Genomic DNA, 24161 nt, shown 5'->3' with positions numbered 1-24161 from the left:
TCTGACGTGGGAGAACATCCAAAAATTACAAGTTCAGGTTCAGGCTGTAAAGGTTTCATATATGCCTTGGAGTACCAGTCAAATATTTTAAACCAAAAGCCTCTTAATGAGGGACAAGACCAAAAGGCATGAAACAACGTACCTTCTGCTCGTCTACACCTGTCACACATTGGGGAAATAGAGGGATAAAACTTGTGCAGTCTGACCTTAGAATAGTGTAACCGGTGGAGGATTTTAAATTGAATTAATTGATGCCTACTGTTTATTGAGCAGGAATGGATTTTGGACAGACACTTACTCCACATAGGTTCGGGCACCCTCATGCCCGATTCTTTCTCCCAAGCCTGCCTAATCTCAACGGTATGCACTACAATAGAGTTGCCAAATAATTGTACAATTTTTGTGATAAGATGTCTGGAATCAGGTTGGCTGTTGAGTATTTCATAGATCCCGTGCTCAGAATGTAAAGTTGCAAAGTCTTTAAACTTAGTTTGAATGTAATGCCTGACCTGCAAATATCTATAAAAGTGTGAATGTGGCAGATTATATTTCTCTTTTAGTTGACCAAATGATGAGAATTTGTTATCAATATACATATCCTTGATAGACACTAAACCCTTATCTCTCCAGTCATGATAAGTCTTGTCATGCCAAGGAGGCATAAAATCATGATTAAAACATATTGGCGTCTGTACAGATGTGTCTGGCAATGCCAAAAATCTTCTAATCTGATTCAAAATTCTGATGGTTTGTTTTAATACAAAACCCAGACATTTATAAGTGTCTAATTTTCCAAGCTTAGTAAATAACATAGCCAACAGAGAGGAATTTTTCACTAATTCAGCATCTAGTCTAACCCACAATGGGGACGTCGATAGGTGATTATCCGGGGAGTCCTGCTGCCAGAACACTAATGCTCTGATATTAGCAGCCCAGTAGTAATGTTTAAAAACTGGCAGACCCAGCCCTCCTTCTCTCTTAGTTTTCTGCAAATGCACTTTAGAAATTCTAGCCCTTTTACCATTCCAAATATAGGACTGAAGGATTGAGTCCAATTGTTTGAAGAAGGCTGCTGTAAGATAAATGGGGAGATTTTGACATAAATATAAAAATTTAGGAAGAGAAATCATCTTAATTGAATTAATACGTCCAATCATTGACAAAGGTAGTGTTTTCCAGTATTCAATGCTTTGCTTTAATCTGAAGGAATGGGGCAGATTGGTTGTTATTTCTCAAAACAGAGCACATTGGTTCTGTGTAAATTAATTTCACCCAAGAAATGAAAGATTCACCAAACCCGAATCTGCGCAGTGACTCAAACATGTAAGGCCACTCGACCTGGTCAAAAGCTTTATGTGCATCCAAGGCCAAAACAGAGGCTCCCTTAAAATTTTTATAGTCAGAATAGATGATATTGAGTAATCGTCTAACATTAAAAAAGGAAAGTCTACCAGGGATAAACCCCGTCTGATCGGGATGAATAATGGATGCCAGATGTTTGTTTAATCTAGTAGCCAGGATTTTTGTAACTATCTTACGATCAAAATTTTGAAGTGCTATCGGCCTAAAATTATTAGGGTCGGTCTTATCTTTTCCCTTTTTCAAAATGAGAGTAATATTGGCCTGACATAAAGTTTTAGGCAATTTTCCTTCTTCTTTCGAGTTGCGCAGCATCCTAAGCACAAGTGGTGCAAGAATGTCACAAAATATCTTATAGAACTCTGGACAGAAACCGTCAGGTCCCGCCGTTTTGCCATTAGGGAATGATTGTATAGCCTGGATAACCTCCTGAAGAGTAAACTCGGAATCAAGATAATCCCGGAATGAGTTCTTCAATTTAGGCAACGGGAGAGAGTCGAAGAAGCCATTAAGATCAGATTGTAACACATTATGCTTAAGAGAATATAACTCACTGTAGACCTCACTAAAGCGACGGTTTATATCGATTGGGTTAGTTAACAGAGTTCCTGTTTTGGATTTAATGCTATGTATTGCTCTTGTAGCTTGAACACCCTTCAGCTGTCGTGATAACAACATACCAGGTTTATCCCCAAACTCAAAATGCTTTTGTCGCAGTTTCCAAAGTAAGTTACTAACTAAGCCACTCATTATATCATTATATTCATATTTTAATTTCACTATCTCTTTATAATCCACAGGAGATTTAGAAACTTGATACGTTCTTTCCAGATCAGGAAGAACACTATTGATTTCTGATAGACGTTTCTCTCTTTCTTTTTTAAGAGCTGAAGTATAAGAGATTATTTCGCCCCTCAAAACAGTCTTCAGTGCTTCCCATAAAGTTGAATCGGATACCTCACCATTATCATTTAGTTCTATGTAATTCTTCAATGTACAGGTTATATTCTTAACAAAAATATCATCCTTAAGAAGGTTAGCGTTAAGTCGCCAAGCGAAAACCTGCTTTGGAAGTGCAAGATTTAATGATATTGTTAATGGGCTATGGTCCGATATTAGTATATTATAATACTTGGAGTTGGTGACTTGAGAAATGAGGCGTGAGCTCACTAGAAAATAGTCAATCCTGGTATAAGATTTATGAACATGTGAGTAAAACGAGTACTCTCTACCTGTAGGATGTTGGATCCTCCAGATGTCTACCATGTCCTTAGTTTTAAGAAGGTTGTTTAACAGTTTTGAAGAAGCTGATTCTGACACTAATTGTGTAGATGATCTATCTAAGAAGGGGTCAAGATAGCAGTTAAGATCTCCAGCCACTATTATATTAGAGTCGTTATCTGGGAGCAGATCAAAAATTCTCTTAAAGAAACTCGGTTCGTCTGTGTTTGGGCCATATATATTTAAGAGTGTTAAGGGATGAGAATTTATGGTACCAGAGACCATTATGTATCTACCTAGGGGATCGGTAACCATAGAAGTCATTTGGAAGGGGATATTCTTCCCAAAGAGTATTGCAACACCACACGCATGCGAGGTGAATGGTGACTGATATATCTGAGATACCCAATTACACTTTAATCTGTCTTGTGTATCTTTTTTAATATGTGTCTCTTGCAGAAAGATAATATCTGCCGATAAAGATTTCAAATGCTTAAAAACCTTCCCCCTTTTTATAGAACTACCCAGCCCCTTCACATTCCATGAGATCAACTGCAAATTTCCCCCCTCTGCCTTTACACTGCCCTGGACATCAGTCATTATAATTATAAGTGGTCAAATTCAAGAGTTTAATCTTGCATAGAGTAGAAAAAATTGAATACACACATGTGAGCCACAAAAAAAAAAAAGAAAACAAAAAAAAACCCATAACAAAGAAAAGCAAACAAACAAACAAACAAGACCCGCCCAACCCCCTGCGTCTCCCAAACATGACGCTAATCTATCCCCAATAAACAAAACAGAGGCTGCTGGGAAAATTGCGAACCTCACTTGTCAATGTCGCAATGCCCTCCACTGCAACCAACCACTTATTTAACTAATATTAATTTTCGAATATTCGAATATATTACAGAGCTGTGACACATTGCCAGATGATTTTGATAAACTACGCGCTTTTGCCGAAAGCCGATTAGTGCCACAATGCATTAATAGTTAACATACAAATGAAGAAAACAAAAACGTTGAAAAGTCAGATAATGGGAGCAACCCGTTGCAGTCTAATAGTCCACAGAGTGACGCACGATACAAACTGAGAGCTTGCTCACCTTATTGAACTGAGGAGAATCTCAACCAATACATACATTACTCCTTCTCTGTAGCACTGTGTTTCTTCTGCTGGTGAGCCGCCTCTGCTTGTGCTGGATGATTGAAGACCTCTGGAACATCCCCACCTTTCCAGTACACACGCAGCTTCGCCGGGTACCGTAGCTGGAATTTTATTCCGTCTTCTCTCAAGGCTTGCATCACGTTCCGGAAGGAACGGCGCTGACTCATTACTTCGCTGGTGTAATCTGGGAAGATCAGGACTTTATTCCCCTTGTACTCCATCTTTTTTATCCTGGCGAGCCGTAGAATAAGCTCTTTCGTCTGAAAGTGATGTATACAAGCGATGATGGTACGCGGCTTCTCGCCCGCTGCCGGCATAGGCCATAGAGATCGATGAGCACGATCGACCTTAAGTGGGTATGGGAAATGTTCCTTACCCAGTAGTTCAGGGATGAGATTGGAAATAAACTCCGTCGGTCTCCCTTCTTCTGAGCCCTCTTTGATGCCAACGATTTTTATGTTAAGTCTCCGAGAACGGGCTTCCAAGTCTAATAGTCAAAAGTCCTCAGGACGCTACAACACAGAGCGAACACCACTGACACAGCGGCCAGGGAGGCAGAAGAACAGCACATCAAGAAGGCCCTGAGTAAATGTGATTATCCCAGCTGGACTTTTGTCAAAGCTGGGAAGGCACCTAAAGAAAGCTCCAGCCGATCCAGGAGAGAAGGACAACCGCTGCCCAGGCGAAAACCTGTAGTGATCCCATACGTGTCAGGAGTATCGGAACAGTTGAGACGCATTTTTTCTAAACACCGGGTCTCTGTGGCTTTTAAACCCCAAAATACGCTGCGCCAAAAACTGGTCCACCCCAAGGATCGGGTCCCCCGACACAAACAGAGTAACATAGTGTACGCTGTTAAGTGCCAGGAGGATTGCCAGGATTTATACATCGGGGAAACCAAACAACCTCTAGCGAAGCGGATGGCACAACACAGAAGAGCAACCTCATCAGGCCAGGACTCTGCAGTCTATTTACACCTACAGGCCAGTGGACGCTCTTTCAATGATGAGGATGTACACATCCTGGACAGGGAAGAACGCTGGTTTGAGCGCGGAGTCAAGGAGGCCATTTACGTGAAAAGGGAAAGACCATCTCTGAATCGAGGAGGGGGCCTAAGGGTACATCTTTCGCCTTCTTACAATGCTGTGATTGCAGCCATTCCCCAACTCTCTGTGAATGGTACTCATGGCCATTGATCAGTGTTCTTTGATCAGTGGGTTTTGGTCAGTGATTGTTGATCAATGGTCATGGGAATTTGCATAATTATGATTAAGGAACTGACCTCACAGCCCATTGTTCCTTCAGTGGGCTGGTTTCAGTCATTATGCAAATGTACTGTTTATAAGATTGGGGAAACCTGCAGTCAGCTGAGACTGAAGAAGTCACTTGGATGAGTGACGAAACGTTTCTCCCACAAAACGCTACGTCCAGATGAACAGATTCAACTTTTGGAGATTTACTTTCCTGGATGATTGAGAATGCATCAAGACCTTTCTTTGATTGTTATGTTGGCAGGGTTACACCACCGGTTGTTAACTAAAACAGCAAGCCCACCTCCTTTCCGCTTACCGCTAGCGATGCTGTCCCTGTCCGCCCGAACAGTGTGGAAGCCAAATTTTGGAGATGTTCTTTATACATATAAAGTTACACTGGGATACAAATAATATCAGGCTGATCCTTCCACAATTTGTTCACCCTGTTCAAATCACAGACAAACAGTATCTCACAGCAGTTTACATTTTAACCCGTTTTGCAGAGAGAGACTTTTTTTTTTTTTTTGAAAAATGTCTTGATAGCCCAAAGATTTTCTTGTAAAGCAAAGGGGGCCTAGCAAAAAAAGTAAATAAACTTGGATGGATTTGATGTTGGCGTGACCACAGTGCACACGTCTGCTGTTGCTCACAGTGGTCCAAGAGTCCGCTCAGGGAGTTTGTGTGTTTGCTCAGTCACATGAAAAATTATAGGGAACATTGTCTGTGAGTCAATGTCACTGACATGGATCCTGGAATGCCTCGAACTGTACAAGATCAACAGGACCAAAGAGCCTTCATCACAAATCAGTGGGGGCGTGTGGGGAACAACACTAGAGGTTAATTTAAAGCCAGGAGAACAGTCACCATCAACTGCAGGATAAGGAGATTGGTTCAAATGCTGATTTTTCAGAGTTTAAGAAGAACTTCTTTTACTATGACAGCGTGACTTTTCACTTCTTTCCTTTTCACATGTTGTATTAACAGAGACAGTGAAGTGCACTGAATATACCACTGGATGGCACCAGAGGAATTTTCAGCACTCATATTCTAATGTGAGGGTTATGTACTTTCACTTCACTAAGGTAATGAAACCTGAAAACAAAGCCTGTGTGTGAACACAACACTGAAACTGAGACTGTGTGTACTGTTCATGAAGGAGTCGTGTCCTGTGCTGTTTGAGTGCCAGCTTTGTTGTTGTTACAGGATGGAAGGATGAGGATGTGTTGATAGTAGGACACACAGAAGAGTCACCCAGAGGGCATAAGAAGGTGACAGATTGATGTGTGTTTGTGCGTACAGAAGCAAGTCCTGGAAAGTTGTGAAAAATAATTTTAAAAAAGGATTTTAGGCAGACAGGAAGTGATAAATATGAACTCAAAGCAGTGTAGTTACATTTACTATGGATTACCTCCTTACCATCAGAACAACTTGTGGGGAGAGCTCCCTTGTGTGCCTTATTTGGGAACACTGAATATGATGATTAACACTTTGAATTTTTCCAAAACATAAACCCTTTGTGATAAAGAAGGTAAGATTAACTGGGCCTGAGCTGAACACACTTTAGCTTTGCTTTTTGTTCTTTTAAATATTATTAAACACTAAGTAAATGTACCAGCCACTTTATTAGGTACATATTGGTCCCCATTTTCCCTTCAAAGCTGTCTTAACTTTGGAAACATTTCCTACATTTGGTCCATATTGACATGACAGCATCGAACACATTCTGCAGATTTATCAACTGCACCTCCATAATGTGAATTTCCATCCCGCCACATTCAAAAGTGCTGTAATGGATTGAGATCTGGTTCCCGTGAAGTACAGGGAACTCATGTCATGTTCAAGAAACCAGGTTGACATTATTTTAACCTTGTGGTGCATTATTCTGCCGAACACAGCAATCAGAAGAAAAGAGAAAGAATCCCCAGCACCATTACACCACCAGCAGCCTGACCTGCTGATACAACAGGATGTTTCATGTTTCATGTTGCTTTTCCCAGCATCTAACAATACAGTCGAAATGTTCTAGGAAAAATTGAAACTTATCAGACCAAGTACTGTTTTTCTAATATTCTGTTGTCTAATGTTGGTGACTGTGTGGAAATTGTGGCATCGGTTTCCTGCTCGTTGCTGAGAGGAGGGACAACTGGTTTGATTTTCTGTTGTTGTAGGTCATCTGTTTGACGTGTGTTATGTTCAGAGATGCTTTTCTTATCTTATACTACGATACTTTTGGTTACCCCAGTTGTATTGACTGGTCATTTGACTAACAGTTCTTGTCTGTCAGTTCAAAGCTGCCTGGCCATTCTGACCTTTGTAATTCACCCAGAGAACTGCTGCTCACTGCTTATTTTCTCTTTTTCAGATTATTCTCTGTAAACCTTAGAGATCATTCTGTGGGAAAATCCCAGCAGATCAACAGTTTCTGAATACTCAGGCCAGCTTGTCTGACACCAACATCTGTGTCACTTAAATAACCGTTCTTCCTCATTCTGATGCTCAGTTTGAACGATTTTTTCTGTTGTAACATGTGGTTTGTAAGCAAGCCTGCAGAAGAAAAGAAGCATGAATGCAGATCCAAAACCTCTTCAGCAACAATGGTGAACTTTTACTGTAGTGGTGTTTTTAGAGACAAATTAATCAACAACATTGTCAATATTGTCGATTAATTTTGTCTCTACTATGGCGTGAAGGCTGAGAGACCTGGCTGTGCGAGCCAGCCTCCCCTGGCCAATTCACAACCCACTGCTCCACCCCTAACCTGCAGCTAAGCCACAAACCATACCCTGCATACCCCCATCAATCGACTTAGGCCAGTGAGTCATCCAGCCAAGCTCTATCTGTATTATTGCCTCTGGACCTCCCCTCACTACAGACCCTCCCTCGTTCTTCCACTCTTGCTGACCATAATACCCTATTAGAGCGATTAGAACATGCTGTAGATATTTCAGGTACTGCGCTGCAGTGGTTTGTATCATATCTATCTAATACAGCGGTCCCCAACCTTTTTTGCGCCACGGACCGGTTTATGCCCGACAATATTTTCATGGACCGGCCTTTAAGGTGTCCCAGATAAATACAACAAAATAAAACAAGTCCGGCACCGAAAAAAACAAGATTTATTCATAACACACGTGAAAAGACCCAGGAAAACCGAGTTAATGATAAAAACGATAGCAAAATAACGCTGAAAACCGATAAAAACCCTGAAAACCATACATTTCACATCTGAGCCTCAACTCTCGCGGCCCGGTACCGGTCCGAGGCCCGGGGGTTGGGGACCTAATAGACTCCAATTTGTGCATGTAAATGGAGAGTCCTCTTCACACACTAAATGGTAAAATGGCCTGTATTTGTTTAGCGCTTTACTTGTCCCCAAGGACCCCAAAGTGCTTTACACATTCAGTCATTCACCCATTCACACACTGGTGATGGCAAGCTACATTGTAGCCACAACCGCCCTGGGGCGCAGCGACAGAGGCGAGGCTGCCGGACACTGGTGCCACGGGGCCCTCTGACCACCACCAGTAGGCAACGGGTGAGGTGAGTGAGACTGAGACTGTCCAAGCCGGGGCTCGAACAGGCAACCTTCCGATTACAAGGCGAAGGTCAATTATGGTGTCCCACAGGGTTCAGTGCTAGGACCAATTCTGTTTACATTATACATGCTTCCCCTAGGTAGTATCATTAGAAGACATAGTATACATTTTCAATGCTATGCAGATGACACGCAATGGTAAAATGGCCTGTATTTGTATAGCGCGAGTTGAGTTGAGTTTTTCCTTTCCAGTCACCGTTCTCACTCACTATGTGTTAATAGACCTCTCTGCATCGAATCATATCTGTTATTAATCTCTGTCTCTCTTCCATAGCATGTCTTTATCCTGTTTTCCTTCTCTCACCCCAACCGGTCGCAGCAGATGGCCCCGCCCCTCCCTGAGCCTGGTTCTGCCGGAGGTTTCTTCCTGTTAAAAGGTTATTTTAACTATTATTGTACGATCTACTGTACAATATAAAGCGCCTTGAGGCGACTGTTGTTGTGATTTGGCACTATATAAATAAAATTGAATTGAAATTGAATTGAATTGATGGGGTCTCCAAACAAGCCGAATGGGAGAGTCACAAATTGGCACAAACTGTACGGAGTGGAGAAGGCAGTTTTATCCTTGGAACCTTGGATGCCAGGCCAATAAAATTGGGCCATCATTCGCTCCAGAGTTTTGTCATACCCCAGCCATCAGGTTGTAATGAGCCGCCTGGAAGATAATTTCCTGGTAGCTTTTAGGAACCAACATCTGGGTGTGTTCTTCCTTATTGTGACTGTCAAGACTAACTCTATATAATCTGTCCCTGTGCGCTACTTCAAGATGCACTGTTTGACCATCAATCATCATAACTTAGTCAAAGGCTGAAGTTAGAGTGATGTCACGAGACTGCTCCGGTGGAAAATCTTCCGTAGAGCACGCACACATATTGACACAGTCCTAGTAGATATCCTCTAGTCTCTGGTAAAATTACTACTGAACAACTGAAAGCACAAGAAAATCACAAATGGAGGCTGTGAGTGTTTGAATGGAGCACAGAGACTAGTGAGCTGTGTGTCTGACTAAAAACTGCAATGTGTGTGTTGGCCCGCTCTCTTGACTGAATGACAGTTTGACCACAGTGACTTCCACTTTTACAATGAAATATGAGTATGAAGTGGTTTAAAGCTAACCCAGGAAACAACCGACCCACTAAAGTCTGTTTAAAGATGTGTCATGTAGCATCATGTGACCTTAGCACTGATCATGTTGTGGTTTATCAGGTTTACTTCTAACATATGAACCAGCGAAGAAGTTATACAGCTTATCCTTTTTTGGACCGAGTATTAAGGAAATGTAAACTCACTGTGTCAGTGTTATGTAAGTCTCCGCCTCTCCCTACACTGTGGGTAAATCTACCTCTGACTGGAGTGTTTGCTTCCCTTTTCTTTTTCACTTGTTCTTCATGTTCACTTACAAATACACTCAAGTCATTAAAGGTTTTCCTTAAGCTGTGTGATAAAAGGGAGCCTAAAATGCCACCAGACCATCAGCAGTATTCTCAGGTGCAGCTGCGGTGATGTTGAATCAGTTCTGCATTATGTGTGGGACCCACATTTGAACCTTTCTTCCTTCCATAATAATATAATGCCTTTCTGAGTTATTTATACTGACTTTGAATGCAATGTTAAGCCTCATGTCTATTATATTGATCTATTGATTGATATCACATTGTTTAGGCCGGAGTACACCCTGAACAGGTTCCAAGTCTGTTACAGGGCTAACACAGAGAGACAGACCACCATTCACACTCACATTGACACCTATGGGAAATTTAGAATCACCAATTAACCTAACCTAACTAACTGCATGTCTTTGGGCTGTGGGAGGAAGCCAGAGTAGCTGGAGAGAACGCACACAAACACAGGGAGAACATGGAAACTCTACACAGAAAGACTCCGTCTAGATGGTTCAGTCAACCTTAGGATCTTCTTCCTGTGAGACAACAGCGCTAACCACCGTACCACCATGCTGCCCACCCTAAAAATCAAAGTGGAATAAAAATGATGCAGCAGGCTAGTATTTTTTTCTGAAATTTAATTGCAGCAGTAATGATACTTTCTTGTGTTCATAATTTTATCAATTTTGACAAGATCCCCAACACCACTGGTTGATATGGAGCCACATACCATGACAGAGCCTCCACAGTGCTTTACAGCTAGCTGCAGACACTCACTGAACCACAACATTCACATTGGATTGAGTCCATCAGAACTGTTTCTACTGATTTTAAGTCCAGTCACTGTGTAAAGTGGCACACCTTAGCCTTTTCTCCCTGTTTCACTTCCTTAAGAATGCTGTCTTGACAGTCAACCTTACACTGAGCCCATTTTGGATGAGGTTTCAATGAACAGTAGATGGACTGACTGACAGGCCAGATGCATCTCTCATGTCCTGTGTCATGTCTTTGTTGTATTTTTTCCTATTTCTTAAAGACATGTCTTTAGGTATTTTTGGGACATGCCGCTAGTAACGAGCTCTAAACTGGTATTGATACTGTAATGAAATTATTATTTTTGTTTGCATTTTTTTCTGATCAATTAGTTAAATTGCCTGGATAAGTTGGTTGCGTGAGTTCACTCTGATTCCCCCCAAAATAGAAGAAGCACAATGAAAATAATAACTCTACAAGTCTCAGCTAGCATGTTAAACATCTGAAGCCCAGACCAAACCTGAAATGTTGTGGTGGGACTGTGATAGAGCTGTACATAAACAAATGCCCTCAATCCTTAGTGAGCTTAAACAATATTGTAAAGGAGAGTGGGTCAATATTCCTCCACATCAGTGTGAGAAACTGATGAAGTCATATCAAAAAAGGGTTATTAAAGTTAAAGAATGTGTCGCCCCTGCATCAGATTGGTAACCTGTCCGGGGTGAACCCTGCCTCTTTCCCTATGATAGGCTCCAGCCCCAGCAGAAGAGGATGGATGGCAGGACGTTAAAGAATAAAGTCCAACTCTTAAGACTACCATGCCCTGGATCACTGAGATTCTATACAGACAACTTCAAAATAATTTAATCTAATGCATTTAACCCACTGCTGTTTTACTGTTTCTGTTTCATGGGCAAAATGTACATTTTGACCAAGAAAGGAACGGGAACAATTTGTGAAATAAAAAGTCATAAAACCTAAAAAAGCAGATTTTTGAGAACCAGTTCAAATGTGTTTCATGTTCAGCTGAAAATATTAGATTTTATTGTGTTTGTTTGTTTGATCTGCACAGACAAAGAAAAAAGACTGAAATATGTTTAAGGATAAAAATTATTATTTTACTTCTAATGCAAAATATTTGTTACATGTTCATAAATATGAAGTCTGTCCTTTAAATCTCCAATGGATTTATGATGAAGACATTTTTGACTTGACAGGAAATTGAGCTCCACTGTTTGTTTTTTCTTTAATGCGATCTTTAGAACAATTTTGCTGGCATGTTGAGCAAAGCCTGAGATAATTATGACCTTTTAATGTGTGAAAGAGACTTGCATAGACTGCAGACTTGCAGAGATGCATATAGATAAAGAGCTGATTTTGAGGCTTCCTCTTATCTGGTGTGAGACAGATCCTGAGAGCGATTGTCTCAACATAAAGAGCTGGTAACCATTTCAAATGTATTAGTTTCAGTTCCTATGAGGGTTTGAAAGAACCCTGTCAAGAGTGACCACAGTGTGTTCATACTCATCAGAAAAAGTAAATAGAAGAAGTGAATGCAATACCGACATCATGAACAGAACAATTCAAGTCCTGTACAGGCAGATGTGTTGTTATATTTCATCTTCTTTAGGTTGATGTGTTGTACAGTCTCTCGCTGTCCACAGCCTGGTCATTGAGTCTGAAAGTAAGAAAAATGATGCATTAATTAAAAAAAATTAAATATGTGTGAAAGCATTAGAAAAAGTAATTTTTAAGATATAAAGAAACTTTGTAATAAAAGTATGCATCCTGTTTGTTGTGACTTCAAGCTTGTTCGGGATGTTGTACAGCCCACTGTGTACAATCTACAGAGTTCTTGTAATATACGTCTCATTTACAATTTTATTGATAATCATAAAACGAACTCACTCAGGTGTTGTGTTGTCTCTGAAGTTGACAACAGCGTAGGGGACATGCTCCTGCTCTTGAAATGACTGAACAGTGGAGTAGGGATGTTCTGTTTGGTTCTTGGACAAGTTGATCTCGCTGTAGTCAAGTTCCTGCTCTGCTGGTTGAGCTGAGATGTCGTCATGCTGGGGCCCAAAATTTACCTGATAAAAAAGAGAAATAACATGTTCAATTAAATCCAAGGTCATTCTAGGAACAGCTTGGGGCAGTTAGCATAAAATATTAGCTTTACTCAGCTGCTGGAGTGAAGCTTGAATATGAGTTTAAGAATGTGACGTAGTTAAAGAAAAAGGAACTCTGTTTTAACTACTGGTAGTTTTTCCAGTACACTGAAAAAAGTCTAACATGCAGTCATTCATTCAATCTAATAAGTGCCATTCAAAACAGAATAAAATCATTGATTTGATTGTGAAACCCTTTCTTTTTGCATTTTAAAATACCACTTTTGATTTGGATGAAACTAAATATCTGTACAAAGGACACAACGCAAAGTTTTTGATTTCTCTCAAAACATATATTTCTTTCCATGTTGAACAGATAATATCTTTAATTTGAGTCAAAGTGATTTGTACTTGAACACGCCCACCAGAAATACACCGGGACCCATTTTTATTGTGCATGGCTGCTGGAAACATCGTGTCACATTTTGATTAATTTCATCTGAAAATAAACGTAAGTAAAGCCAAGTGTGTTACAAAAGCTTTTATAATTTGTATTGCCAAAATTGCAGAAAATAACCCCATTTAAGCTGGGTCGACGGCCACCCCGAATTCTTGCATGATTGTAGCTGCTAGCTACAAGCTAGCTAGCTATCCGGCGCGACGTTAGAACTGGTTACCAGCAACCGACCATCACAGTCGGGAATGCAAGTTAGGCAAAAAGCCGTATTTTACCAGTATACTAACTAGCTAGCGTTACCACGATGCATCGGTGGTGGATACAGCTAGCTAGCATAAGTTCATAGTTCATAACATTCATAGTATAACTCCGTGCTCCGCTTCGTTTGAATTTTTCTGGTGAGCTCGCGGTTTCTAGACACAAGCTTGTGTTTGTGCGCGCACGTTTGTCTCTGTCTCTCTTCATATAAATATCTGTGTGTTATGTGTTTGTACACCGAGCGCAAAAGATAATTATTAATGTGCATGATTTAGAGACAGAAATAACACGCCAGCATATAAGATCAATGACATAAGACTAATTCCTTCAATTGACTTTCAGGCGCGGCTCGGAAAAATGTGCATTTTCTGAAGAAATTTTAATTTTAACTTCAAAAAATTGACCCTATGCCAAACTTAGTCGCTAATGGCTGGTCTGTAGACTGTTTGGTAAACCTAAATCAAATTATAGTACTAGCTTTTTATAAGGATGTGCATGTCATGTTACGTATTTCTTGGTTTTTCTATGTTATGTGTTTTATAGAGAAGTAACATTATTCTTTTTTTTCTGTATGCTTTCAGAACCACAGATCGCTCCATCCATTCCATGGCTGAAGCATACATTTTCATTTAATCTGAACAGGTATCATTTTGCATTTACACTGCACATCCTTTTTAAACATTTCATAATAATCTAGACCCTCCCTCATTATCCTCTCATTCACCTTGCTGATGTGTTGGCACTATTGTGTGCAATAATTGCTCTCTCGGCTTCACCCAGGTGTGTGCTCAGTGCTGGTTGTGTAGGTAGATGTGCCCCATTTCCCCTTTTCTAGTCTTCGTAATTGAAATGGGTTTTTACAATGCAATCTTTCAGTTTTGGGCAGTTTTTGACATTTCTGTGTAAACTTGCATGTCCACTAAAAAGTCAAGGTTGGACTTAGAGCACACTTTATCTTCTGTGCAATACAGGCTAGAAAAATCCATGATATAACTGGACCACTTTTGGCTTTGGAAAATGTCCTTTGTATAGGATAAGGTGTGGTTGTACACACTAAACATGCAATCCAAATTTGCAGTCTTCTGTGACAGTACCCTTATAACATATGTTCAAAAACCTGCAGTGGGAGCTGATACTGTGTTGTGTCTCTTTCCTTTGTGTTATTTTATGTTGTAAGTTTTATGTACACTAGCGCTGAGAGGCAACTTGATCCACAAATATGGCAAATCCCATACGACTCCTCATTTTGTTGAGTGACAATAGCTCTGAGAGGATGGATCTATCAAGGGTGCCAGACACAGTTGAAGAGCTCATTGAACAAGTTAAAGAGTCATGCAAAGTTGCTGGAGGTATCAGGCTGCAATATAAAGATGTAGACTTTGGTGGAACATTTGTGAACTTGAACTCAACCTCCATGATCAAGGATCTTACCACCATCAAGGTCATACCGTCTGCTACTGAAACATTAATTTTAGAATTTGTAGAAAGTGACCTAGATACAAGCTCCATCTCAACACACACTGATGACACAGTCATACTAAGCAGCAGCTCCTCTGAGAAACTCCGCACAGAGCCCTGGCCAAAGGAGTTCAACATCCCACAATTCTCTTTTGAAACAGAAGGTCAACTTGAGAAAGGGAATGCGGAATACACAAAGGACCAAACCAGGCTCACACCTACATCGAAAATGTTGTCCGACATTCTGGAAAGACTGGCAGAGAAGATTTTCTCCTACAAGGCGTACCCCAGTGATGGAGACCTGAGTGACGTTGCGGAGGCTCTGACAAGGAAACATCCCTGCTTGAGGCAACCAGACTCCTTCAATGAGAGCTACGGATGGAAACTCAGACTAAAGACTAAGATGAGCAATTACCGCACTCAGCTTAAGTCACATGGACTTGCATCTGAGCTCTTAGTAAATACCCTCAAATCAAAGTCACGAGAAGATCCTGTTCCCAAGCCAGCCAAGAACAACAAAAAGGCAAGAAGAGGTGAGGCCAATTACTATCCTCAGACCAGCAGTGAGAATCCAGAAAGCCTAGAACTAGAGCGAATATCTCTCCTGACCGAATTAAAGAAGAGAAACAATGAGAAAACTGTACGAGAGAAGATGGCCAGGACCTTCGATTTCAGGAGGAAAGAGGTTGTGGATAAGAAGCCTGACATCAAGAACCTCTTGGAAAGATGGCCAGGTCTATTTCAGATGGAAGAGGTATAACTTTAACTTTTTTGTACTAATGCCTTTTATCATAGTTTGGAAATGGGAAATATATGTTTTGACTTTTTCTTGTTGGAATTTGGTCTTTAAAAAATGTATTGTACACTGTCTACTCATGTACAGATTAATGCAGAGTTTCTGCGGGTTACTGCAGTTCCCTTGCTAACCAGATTCATGGCCCAGCTGGACAAGCACTCCCCACAGCTACTTAAAATAATCAGAAAGAAAGGAGGGACAACCAAAGCAAAAACTGCCATAATCCTAGAGTTTCTTGATCAGGTAGGGTATATATAATTAACTATTAACATGACAGTTAGCATTTTAACCCCTGTATCTAATGAGAATTTGTATCCTGTTACAGTTTTATTTTGGTAACGTCAGTGATTATGGCTGTGACCTTTTAAAATGTTGAAAGGAAGTGTTTGCTTTGTCCTTGAATGAATGAAGAGATTTATTGTCATTATACAAGTACAGAGCACAACTACAACAAAATTTATTTTGGAGACACATTTTCACTCTCACTCGCCAGATACACATACATACATATATACGTATAAACTTTTATTTAGGGACAAGAAAGCATATGCTGCTTTTCCACCGACAGAACACGGTGTGGCTCAGTTCACTTTAGCCCCCTGCGGACGCTTTTCCACCGCCTTTACACCTCATTGGCCCGGGTGTGTGTGGTGTCCACGTGATGTGATATAGAAGCGCTCCCACAAAAAGCTTTAAAAAAAACTCCCAGCAACCATACTCCATTGACTTTGGACCATGGCGACTTCCTCCACAAGAACCACAAATCAAACCAATCAAAATGAACCACAGACAGAGCAAAGTACAAAAACACACATATATCGCGATTGTTGTTGTTCTTTGGGCTGTGATGTTGCGGACAAAGACTTTTGCGCGCGACTTTTCATAGCCAGATGGGTTCGCCCCTGTTCCCAGTTACGTCCACTTTATGTTTCCACCGCAACAAGCGAGTTCATCCCCGCTAAACTGAACTGCTCTCAAGCGCACCGTGCCGATTTGTCGGTGGAAAAGGGGCATTAGTCACCTCATGAGGATAGAGAGGTGAAAAAAAAATGCCTTTCACGCAGCATACTCTCCATATTGCATAGTAACAATTTTAACTGTTCCTGCAGGATGCTGGTGCTGACATTAGGAGGGAGTGTATACTTAAATCTCTCATTATCTACCTTGGAGAACGTGTTGAGGACTTGATAAAAGAATACATGGTATGTCCATATCTGTTCTGTCTCTACATGAGATGCAGTCTCTTGATGTAAATTTGACAACTCTGCTATTAAATGCAGTGATTAATGTAGAACAGCAACGATTAATCAACTCATCAAGTTAATATCTTAGGGTTCTGTATTGTTTTCTTTTTTTTCTTGGGCTTTGTGGAACATTTATGAAAATGTTCCACCATTGATTTAATTTAATGATTATGCAATTCACAATCTGATTAGTCAAATAATTGTTCTAATAGTCTGTGACCAAACAACTATCAAAATAGTAGTTTATTATGGTTTATCAGGTGTGCCAGACTTCAGTTCTTCACTTGTACATTTTGTTCCATATTTTACCTCAAGATATCCCAGAAAGATGAAGCTGAGGAAGAGCTGCAGAGTACCACAATGGCACTCTTCGTCTTCAGGGACAACTCAAGCCTCCTACATCAGCCTCGAGACATCGGGATAATCATTGATGGTGTGGAAGTCCTGAATGAGTTGCCTTCTGTGGCAGCTGGAGTGGCAATGGTCTTTGGACTCTGTTATGCTCTTAATATGGAATATCCACGAGGATTCAGGTTCACCTTTGAGGCTCTTCAAAAGATTATGATGGAGCTTGACTTTAACAAGATGACCTCTAAGATTCGCAAACTTAATTGTGAACTTAACACTGCACAGTAGTGTGTTTGCATGCATGTGTGCATGCATGTGTATGTGCACATGCATGTGCATGTGTGCTTGGTTATTTTGCTTGGTTGGCCTGCAGTGGTATTCTACATTCAAAAGTTATAAGAACACCCATTTGAAAGGGAGATTTAAGTTGATTTCATTGATACATGTGTACATTTTTTTTTACATTGTACAGGCACAGTGCACATATAAACATTTTTGAGTACTTGCAAATTGGTTTAAAAAGAGTTTTGGTTTTATGCCAGTTTTAGACAGGTTGCAGGTTTTATACCAGTTCTAAAAAGATTGCAGGTTTTATACTGGTTTTCAAAAGGTTGCAGGTTTTATAAAACAAACATTTCTCTAATCATTTCTGCCGTAGCACTAAATCTTTATATTACTAATCCTCTCTATTGATTATAGTTAAAATGGTTTGGAACAATAAATAATTTTGAAATAATTGGTTGGCCAACTGTCTTGTTTTTTATAGGAAATGCAGAGCATTTTTGAACTGAAATAAAATGAAATGTAAAAAATATAGTTTGAATATATGTAAATCAATTACCTGGCTTCAAGACAAACATATTAGTTCATGTTAATTTGGTTCGATGTGAATACATTAGGTTGGTTAAATTTCAATATATTAGCTTGGTTCAATAATTAAAATATGGTTCTATGTAAAAAAATCAATTTGGATCAATGCAAAATTTAAAGTTTCAGTCAAGTCTAGTAATATTGTTTATATCAACATAAAAGTATCAGGTCATATCAAGTGACTCAATTTGGATTCTATGAAGTCAAATATTTTGGATGTGACCATTGGACATCAATTTTTTTAATTTCAATAGGGTTTTTCTTTTTACAGTGTATCACAAAGTGAACAAGATGAGTTGTAGTTTTGATTGTTTTACAAAAAGCTCAGCAGGCTTTATTGTACCATTATATAAAATAAATTATGCCCTGCAGAAAACCAGAACATAAGAGAAAGACTCTTTTCTGAAATCAGGAACCTCAGATGAGAACTACAGCAGAACCGTGCTCTGATTGTAGAGACTCACAAGCATTTTGTCATTATCTGTTAAAATAAAGCTGCTCTGATGTGCATGAAGGAATAATCTAGATAGATCAGGGGGATGTTCCTCTTTTGTAGGAAAAATTATCATATTTATTTTCTTTACCTGCTCCAAGTTTTCCATTGTTTCACTCGTTGGCGATAATCTAGAAGTTCTCCTTTTTCTGCTTAATGAAATAAGTTATTATAAAAGTGAACAGATGCTGTCAGGTTAGTTTGTGAATGACAGTTTGAAAGAGAAACAGTGATGTTCACCTGATCCACCAGCAGACAGTGAGAAGTATTAAAAGCAGCAGAGCTGCAGAAACTCCTGCAGCTGCTGGTGTCCATGTTCCTGTGATACTTTGGACAGTGAGAGTCTTTGGAGCAGAGCTGATATCTTTGTTGGTTTTCACAGCACAGGAGTAGCTTCCTGCATCCTCCCTGCTGACTGGGTCTAGGATCAGATGTTTGTTCTGGTTCTCTCTCGGGGTCAGAGGTCGACTGTTCAAGTACCAAATGTAGTTTGTGTTGTCAGTCAGAGGACAGCTGGTACTGCAGGTCAGTGTGACTCTCTGACTCTCTGTCACCACTGCAGAAGGACTCATCTTCACTCTCAGCTCTGAAAAACACTTAAACTTGTCAGTAACTGTAAGAGATATTTCTTATAAACAGCAGGTTGGTGTTCAGCATCAATGTTACAAAGTGACTGAGAGAATATTGATTTCTTTTACTTTAATAATTGTTAATTAGTAATACTAAATATTAATACTAAATATTTACTAAATAATTACATAATTTAGTAAAGATTTTATTGTACATGATAACATAAAGAGCTTTAACTCTATGTAGGAGATGACAGATTTAATTGCTCACATAACTTAACATTTGTCTGTCTGTTCTTTCTGTCTATCTGGGGACTGATAACCATGAATGGACTGAAACAGAAGAATTTGTAGACTAAAAAAAGACTTTCATCACTGACTGAGTGAGGAAATAAAATTGCATCAGTCTGTATAAACATCCTGAAAGGTCTGATTGTTAGATTTGTATTGTGATTGTCATTTATGCTTAGAAATATTTACTCATATATGCTTAGAAGTATATAATCATTTGTAGATTGAAAGAATGTCTCATCCTAGGAGGTCTGTAACAACTCTGTGTAGCATGAAGAGGGGAGTGCGTTCACTCCTCTTCAGAGTGTTCTGGCATAGATCACACACCTCCTAGGAGAGGTCGTATCTTCTCTTGCTGATATATGGTATAGCAAACATATGTATATCTGTTTTAGGCTAAGTGCCTTTTGTTGTGATGTACCGCTAGACTCCTGGCACCAGCTTTGGGGAGTCTTCCTGGGGTTACATCTTGACCCCATACACACACAGATACACACACACACACACACACACACACACAGGGTATTCTTTGTTCACATGCATACCTATATAAGATGTCATATGTTAATGAACCTATGCATATTCATGTAACCACAATAAAAGAGCAGTGTTACAGGAGAGCGGACGAGAGCAACTGGGGTCAAGCGAAGGAACGGCGCCTGTCCAGTTCTCTCCCGTGCATGTGAAACATAAAGAATGTTGCCTACTTCGTGTCTTGCTTGCTGTGTAATCACATTGCCTTCAACGTTCCAGCGAATAGGTTCAAGCTACAAACCTATCACTGATGACTCCATCATGGATCAGGTTGTGTCTCCTTGACCAGTTTACATATATGAGAAATAGATGAATGATGGTGCTTCAAACTGGTTTGTAACCCAAAATGAACCCACTGACAGTAAATGTTCAAAGGGCCAGAAATGTACAAATCTTACTGTACGTGTGACAGCTGTGACATTACTGGAGGACATTTTTAGTAGGAAACCTGAGAGGATGAACCATAATCAATGGATTTATTAACTGGAATTCCTGCAGTGTTGGACTGAAACCTGGAAGAAGTTTGGTGATTCTGTGCTGAGTCACTGCTTCTCATTGATGCTCTCTCTCCTTCAAAGCAACCAAGACTACATTTAAAGTCTAAAGTTGTGGACATTCTCTTTTTAACTCTTTCAGTAACAGTAAAGGTGAAAACTTGTGTATAAATATTGCATCTCTCAAATTGTTCCCACAGATTGTTCTAGTCCTTATGCTAACACATACCTGGGATCTGTTTTCACCACTAAAGTAACAAGTGCAAACATAGGTGAGCAGAGCTGCAGCTAACTCTGGAGTTGCTCGTGGATTTCATCATCAAGCTGAAACGTTGTAGTCATGCAGCTGTAGGCTGTTAGAGCTGGGTGAGTCTCCTCACTACCAGCTTAGATTAGTTTCTGTTAGCTTATTTGGGTAACACACAGGACTAACTGGGATCTAAACAATGAACAGTGAGTCAAACAAGCTGCAATTACCTGTGACAATCAGAGTAACTCCAGGAAAATCAGACTGATTCACTTCTTCATATTCTGTTGTGAAGGTGAACCTGTATTCTGCTGAGTCATCTCTCTTCAGCTTCTTTAATCTGAGGATGTGTTGGTTCTTCATGCTGTCATCATACTCCACATGACCTGCATCCTCAGTCAGCTGTTCAGCTTCTCTCTTGACTTTATACCAACATTTAGACTGTATCTGCACGTAGTCAGGATGAGAGTATTTACTGGAGATGTTGACTGAAGATCCTTCCAGAGCACAGATTCTGCTGTGGACATAATTCAAACTCCAGCAGGAATCATTAACACCTGAAATATAGATGAGACAGAGAAGAGAGATATTTAAACTTAATTAGTCAAATCAGTTTATTTATATCACACATTTAAACGCAACAGATGTTGACCAACGTACTGCACAACAGGTAAAAAGCACTTTAAAATATGCTAATAATAAAAACAACCAAATAATTTATAAAAATAATAATAAAATAATGACATTAAAGATGTATAAATGAAGAAAGAAATACACTGGGGAAAATGACAGACTGAGTTACTCTTGGCTGAGACTGAAAAAGCTAAGGAGAAGTCAGGAGATGAATACTGTTAGTATCATAGATGAGCAGATCTGAAGAGGGAGATGATTCCAGAGTTTTGGATCTGCAGCTGAGAATTGTGATGTGATCACCAACATTTTAAAACTGATCCTGAACTTTACAGGAAACCAGTGTGATGATTAGTCATAATTGCAAGAAGTGGTGGTAATACTTTGTAAGTGGAGAGACAATAAGTTTACTCACAGACGTCAGCAGAGCGCACATCCTCAAGACCTTTTACAGCACAAGACAAACTGTCTGGAAGAGAGCTGGGAACTAGAATCTGTTTTCCCTCCTTCACTGTAGGCTTTCTGGTCTCATACCACACAAAGGAAATCAGAGGGTCAGTCAGAAAACAGCTGCTGTTACAGGTCAGTCTGATGTGACCTCTTTGTTCAGCAGGAGTCCTCTGGACATGAATTTCTGTTGGGAGATGATAAACACATTTTCCACCAGTTAATCTCTGTCATGTCGAATAAATAACGAATAAAAATGAGATTTCAAAATGCAGTTTGTCCAGAGCTTCACCTCTGGGATATGTGATGGAGCAGGACTCGTCCACTGATGTCTGCTGAGAAGAACACATTCTCCCTTTAGCATAGGTCACACTGAAGCAGGTCTCTGTGATGGAATCTGAGAAAAACCAACAACTTTCAGTAAATTCATTAGAGTCTGAACAGTAAAGTGTTTGTGTTTAACATCTCATAACATGATGAGGAGGTGTCCATCATGACTCACCCACAGAGACTTCAGGGGCTCTGAGATCCTCGTAGCCTTTGACAGCACAGGAGTATGTGACTGCTTCCTCACTGCTGAGCAGCTCTTGGTACCAGGGAGACCAGTCCTCATAGAGAAACTCTCTGTTCTTGTACCAGATGTAGGCTGCAGGCTTTTCAGTCAGAGGACAGCTGCTGCTGCACATCAGTGTTACTGTCTGTCCCTCTGTGGCAGGAATCACCTTTACCTGCAGCTCTGAGAGGATGATGGAGAACAACTTATACAATGATGTCATTTGGAAAATAATAAAGTACTGAGAGCAAGTGTACCTGCAACAGCTTGATGTGAGCAGTGCAGATCCACTGATGAACATTTGAGAGCACAGATCCTGGTTTCTCCTCCATTTACACCTTTAACAGAAACTTTTATTGGTGAAAAGATTTATTATCGCTGTTACTGTCTGTTTGATCTTTCTATCATTAAACACTGAATAATGATGTATATTGTAAGAATTTGAAATCATAAAGTAAATATATATCATACAATGTAAGTTTTAATTCTATTCTTCTAAGGAGCTTATAAAAGTATCACTATAGACTACATTGACACACAAAAACATAAACATAGTTAGACAGATGTAAAACATGAAGCCTTAAACAAAAGTCTAGCATCTGCTAACAACATTAGCTCTTACATGTTCAGCTTTTACATGTAAAATTTACAGCTTTAACACAACATTTGAATAATAAACATGGTGAACATTTATGCTAACTTTCTTTTCTGTGCTAATCTGTGATGACAGCATGTTACTGTGAAGGATCACAATCTGGTGCTTTAATTCAGAACAAGTCAAAATCCTGTTAACTGTGAATCTCCTGTTTTCTTAAATCATTTTGTAACTTTCTGCAGGTTTGACACTAAAACTTCTGCCTTCCACAAACATCATCACAGTCATCATGAGGAGGACAAACAAATTATTCCTACCTGAGAGACACAGAATGAAACCCATGAACAAACATCCAGCTTCTGCCAACAACATGGCTGTTTTTTCACTTCTAATCATAAACGTGATTTATGATTATTTCAAAGAGCTGATCACTGCTGTTGCTCTCTCGAAGTTTCAGAAATATCAGAAACATGAATAAGTGTTCAAATCAACATCTGTCTAACAGGAATGACTGACTTGTGTGAGTGTGTCAGCAGACAAACTGTATTCAGCTTTAACATCATCACTTCCTCATTTACTTATTTCCCCACAAAGAGCCCTCTAGTGAAGAATCCATGTATTGACCTCATATGAATGTATTTTGTTTTTCTTGTCATCATTATTAAAATTATAATATTGTTTTTCAGTTTTACAAAATGTAAAAATTGCAATATAACTAAATTTCACATAAACATTTAGTCATTATTTACATCAAAAACCCTTCAGTGTTAACTGGGAGAACATGAATATGTGAAAGTTAGTTGTTGTTGTAGGATGTAGAAAAAATATAACAGCTGTTAAACCTGCAAACATGATGTCTTTGATATTTTATTTTTTGACAGAAACAGTGTGAAAGATTTTTAAATTTGAAGCTTTAAATCACCCACAAAACAACACAACCCAAAGCATACAATTCAACACAATCACGCCAGATATTTACACCACATGTATAATATCATCAGACATCTTTAAAATGAAAATCAGGTATTTGTACAG

The 24161-nt window shown here is 39.6% G+C and overlaps 1 protein-coding gene across 2 annotated transcripts; it reads right to left on the bottom strand.

Moving 5' to 3' along the window:
• Nucleotides 1–11663: 11663 nt before the first annotated feature.
• On the bottom strand, nt 11664–23646 carry LOC109202520 (uncharacterized). 2 transcript variants are annotated; one of them, XM_025907707.1, is made up of 10 exons: nt 23444–23646; nt 22789–22869; nt 22481–22714; nt 22271–22375; nt 21947–22165; nt 21132–21458; nt 19007–19352; nt 18858–18918; nt 12643–12824; nt 11664–12412 (listed from the first exon to the last, which is right to left on the bottom strand). In XM_025907707.1, the coding sequence occupies exons 1-10, from the start codon at nt 23520–23522 to the stop codon at nt 12361–12363; spliced, it is 1686 nt and encodes a 561-aa protein (XP_025763492.1). In that variant the 5' UTR covers nt 23523–23646; the 3' UTR covers nt 11664–12360. The 2 variants fall into 2 exon arrangements, with proteins under 2 accessions (XP_025763492.1, XP_025763493.1); XM_025907708.1 differs by having other exon boundaries at nt 11665–12412; nt 18858–18915.
• Between the last annotated feature and the right edge of the window lie 515 nt (nt 23647–24161).

Source organism: Oreochromis niloticus, linkage group LG6 (assembly GCF_001858045.2).
Source record: "Oreochromis niloticus isolate F11D_XX linkage group LG6, O_niloticus_UMD_NMBU, whole genome shotgun sequence".
Taxonomy (NCBI): Eukaryota; Metazoa; Chordata; class Actinopteri; order Cichliformes; family Cichlidae; genus Oreochromis; species Oreochromis niloticus.
Note: the sequence above shows the minus strand (reverse complement) of the source record. Positions and strands in the feature narration are given on the sequence as shown.

Excerpts from the sequence above, each read along its gene's own strand:
- LOC109202520 (XM_025907707.1), bottom strand. The coding sequence starts at position 23,522 with ATGATTAGAAGTGAAAAAACAGCCATGTTGTTGGCAGAAGCTGGATGT. Across the intron at positions 22,376-22,480 it reads AGCCCCTGAAGTCTCTGTGG|ATTCCATCACAGAGACCTGC; the intron begins GTGAGTCATGAT and ends GGTTTTTCTCAG. Across the intron at positions 22,166-22,270 it reads CTCCATCACATATCCCAGAG|AAATTCATGTCCAGAGGACT; the intron begins GTGAAGCTCTGG and ends ATCTCCCAACAG.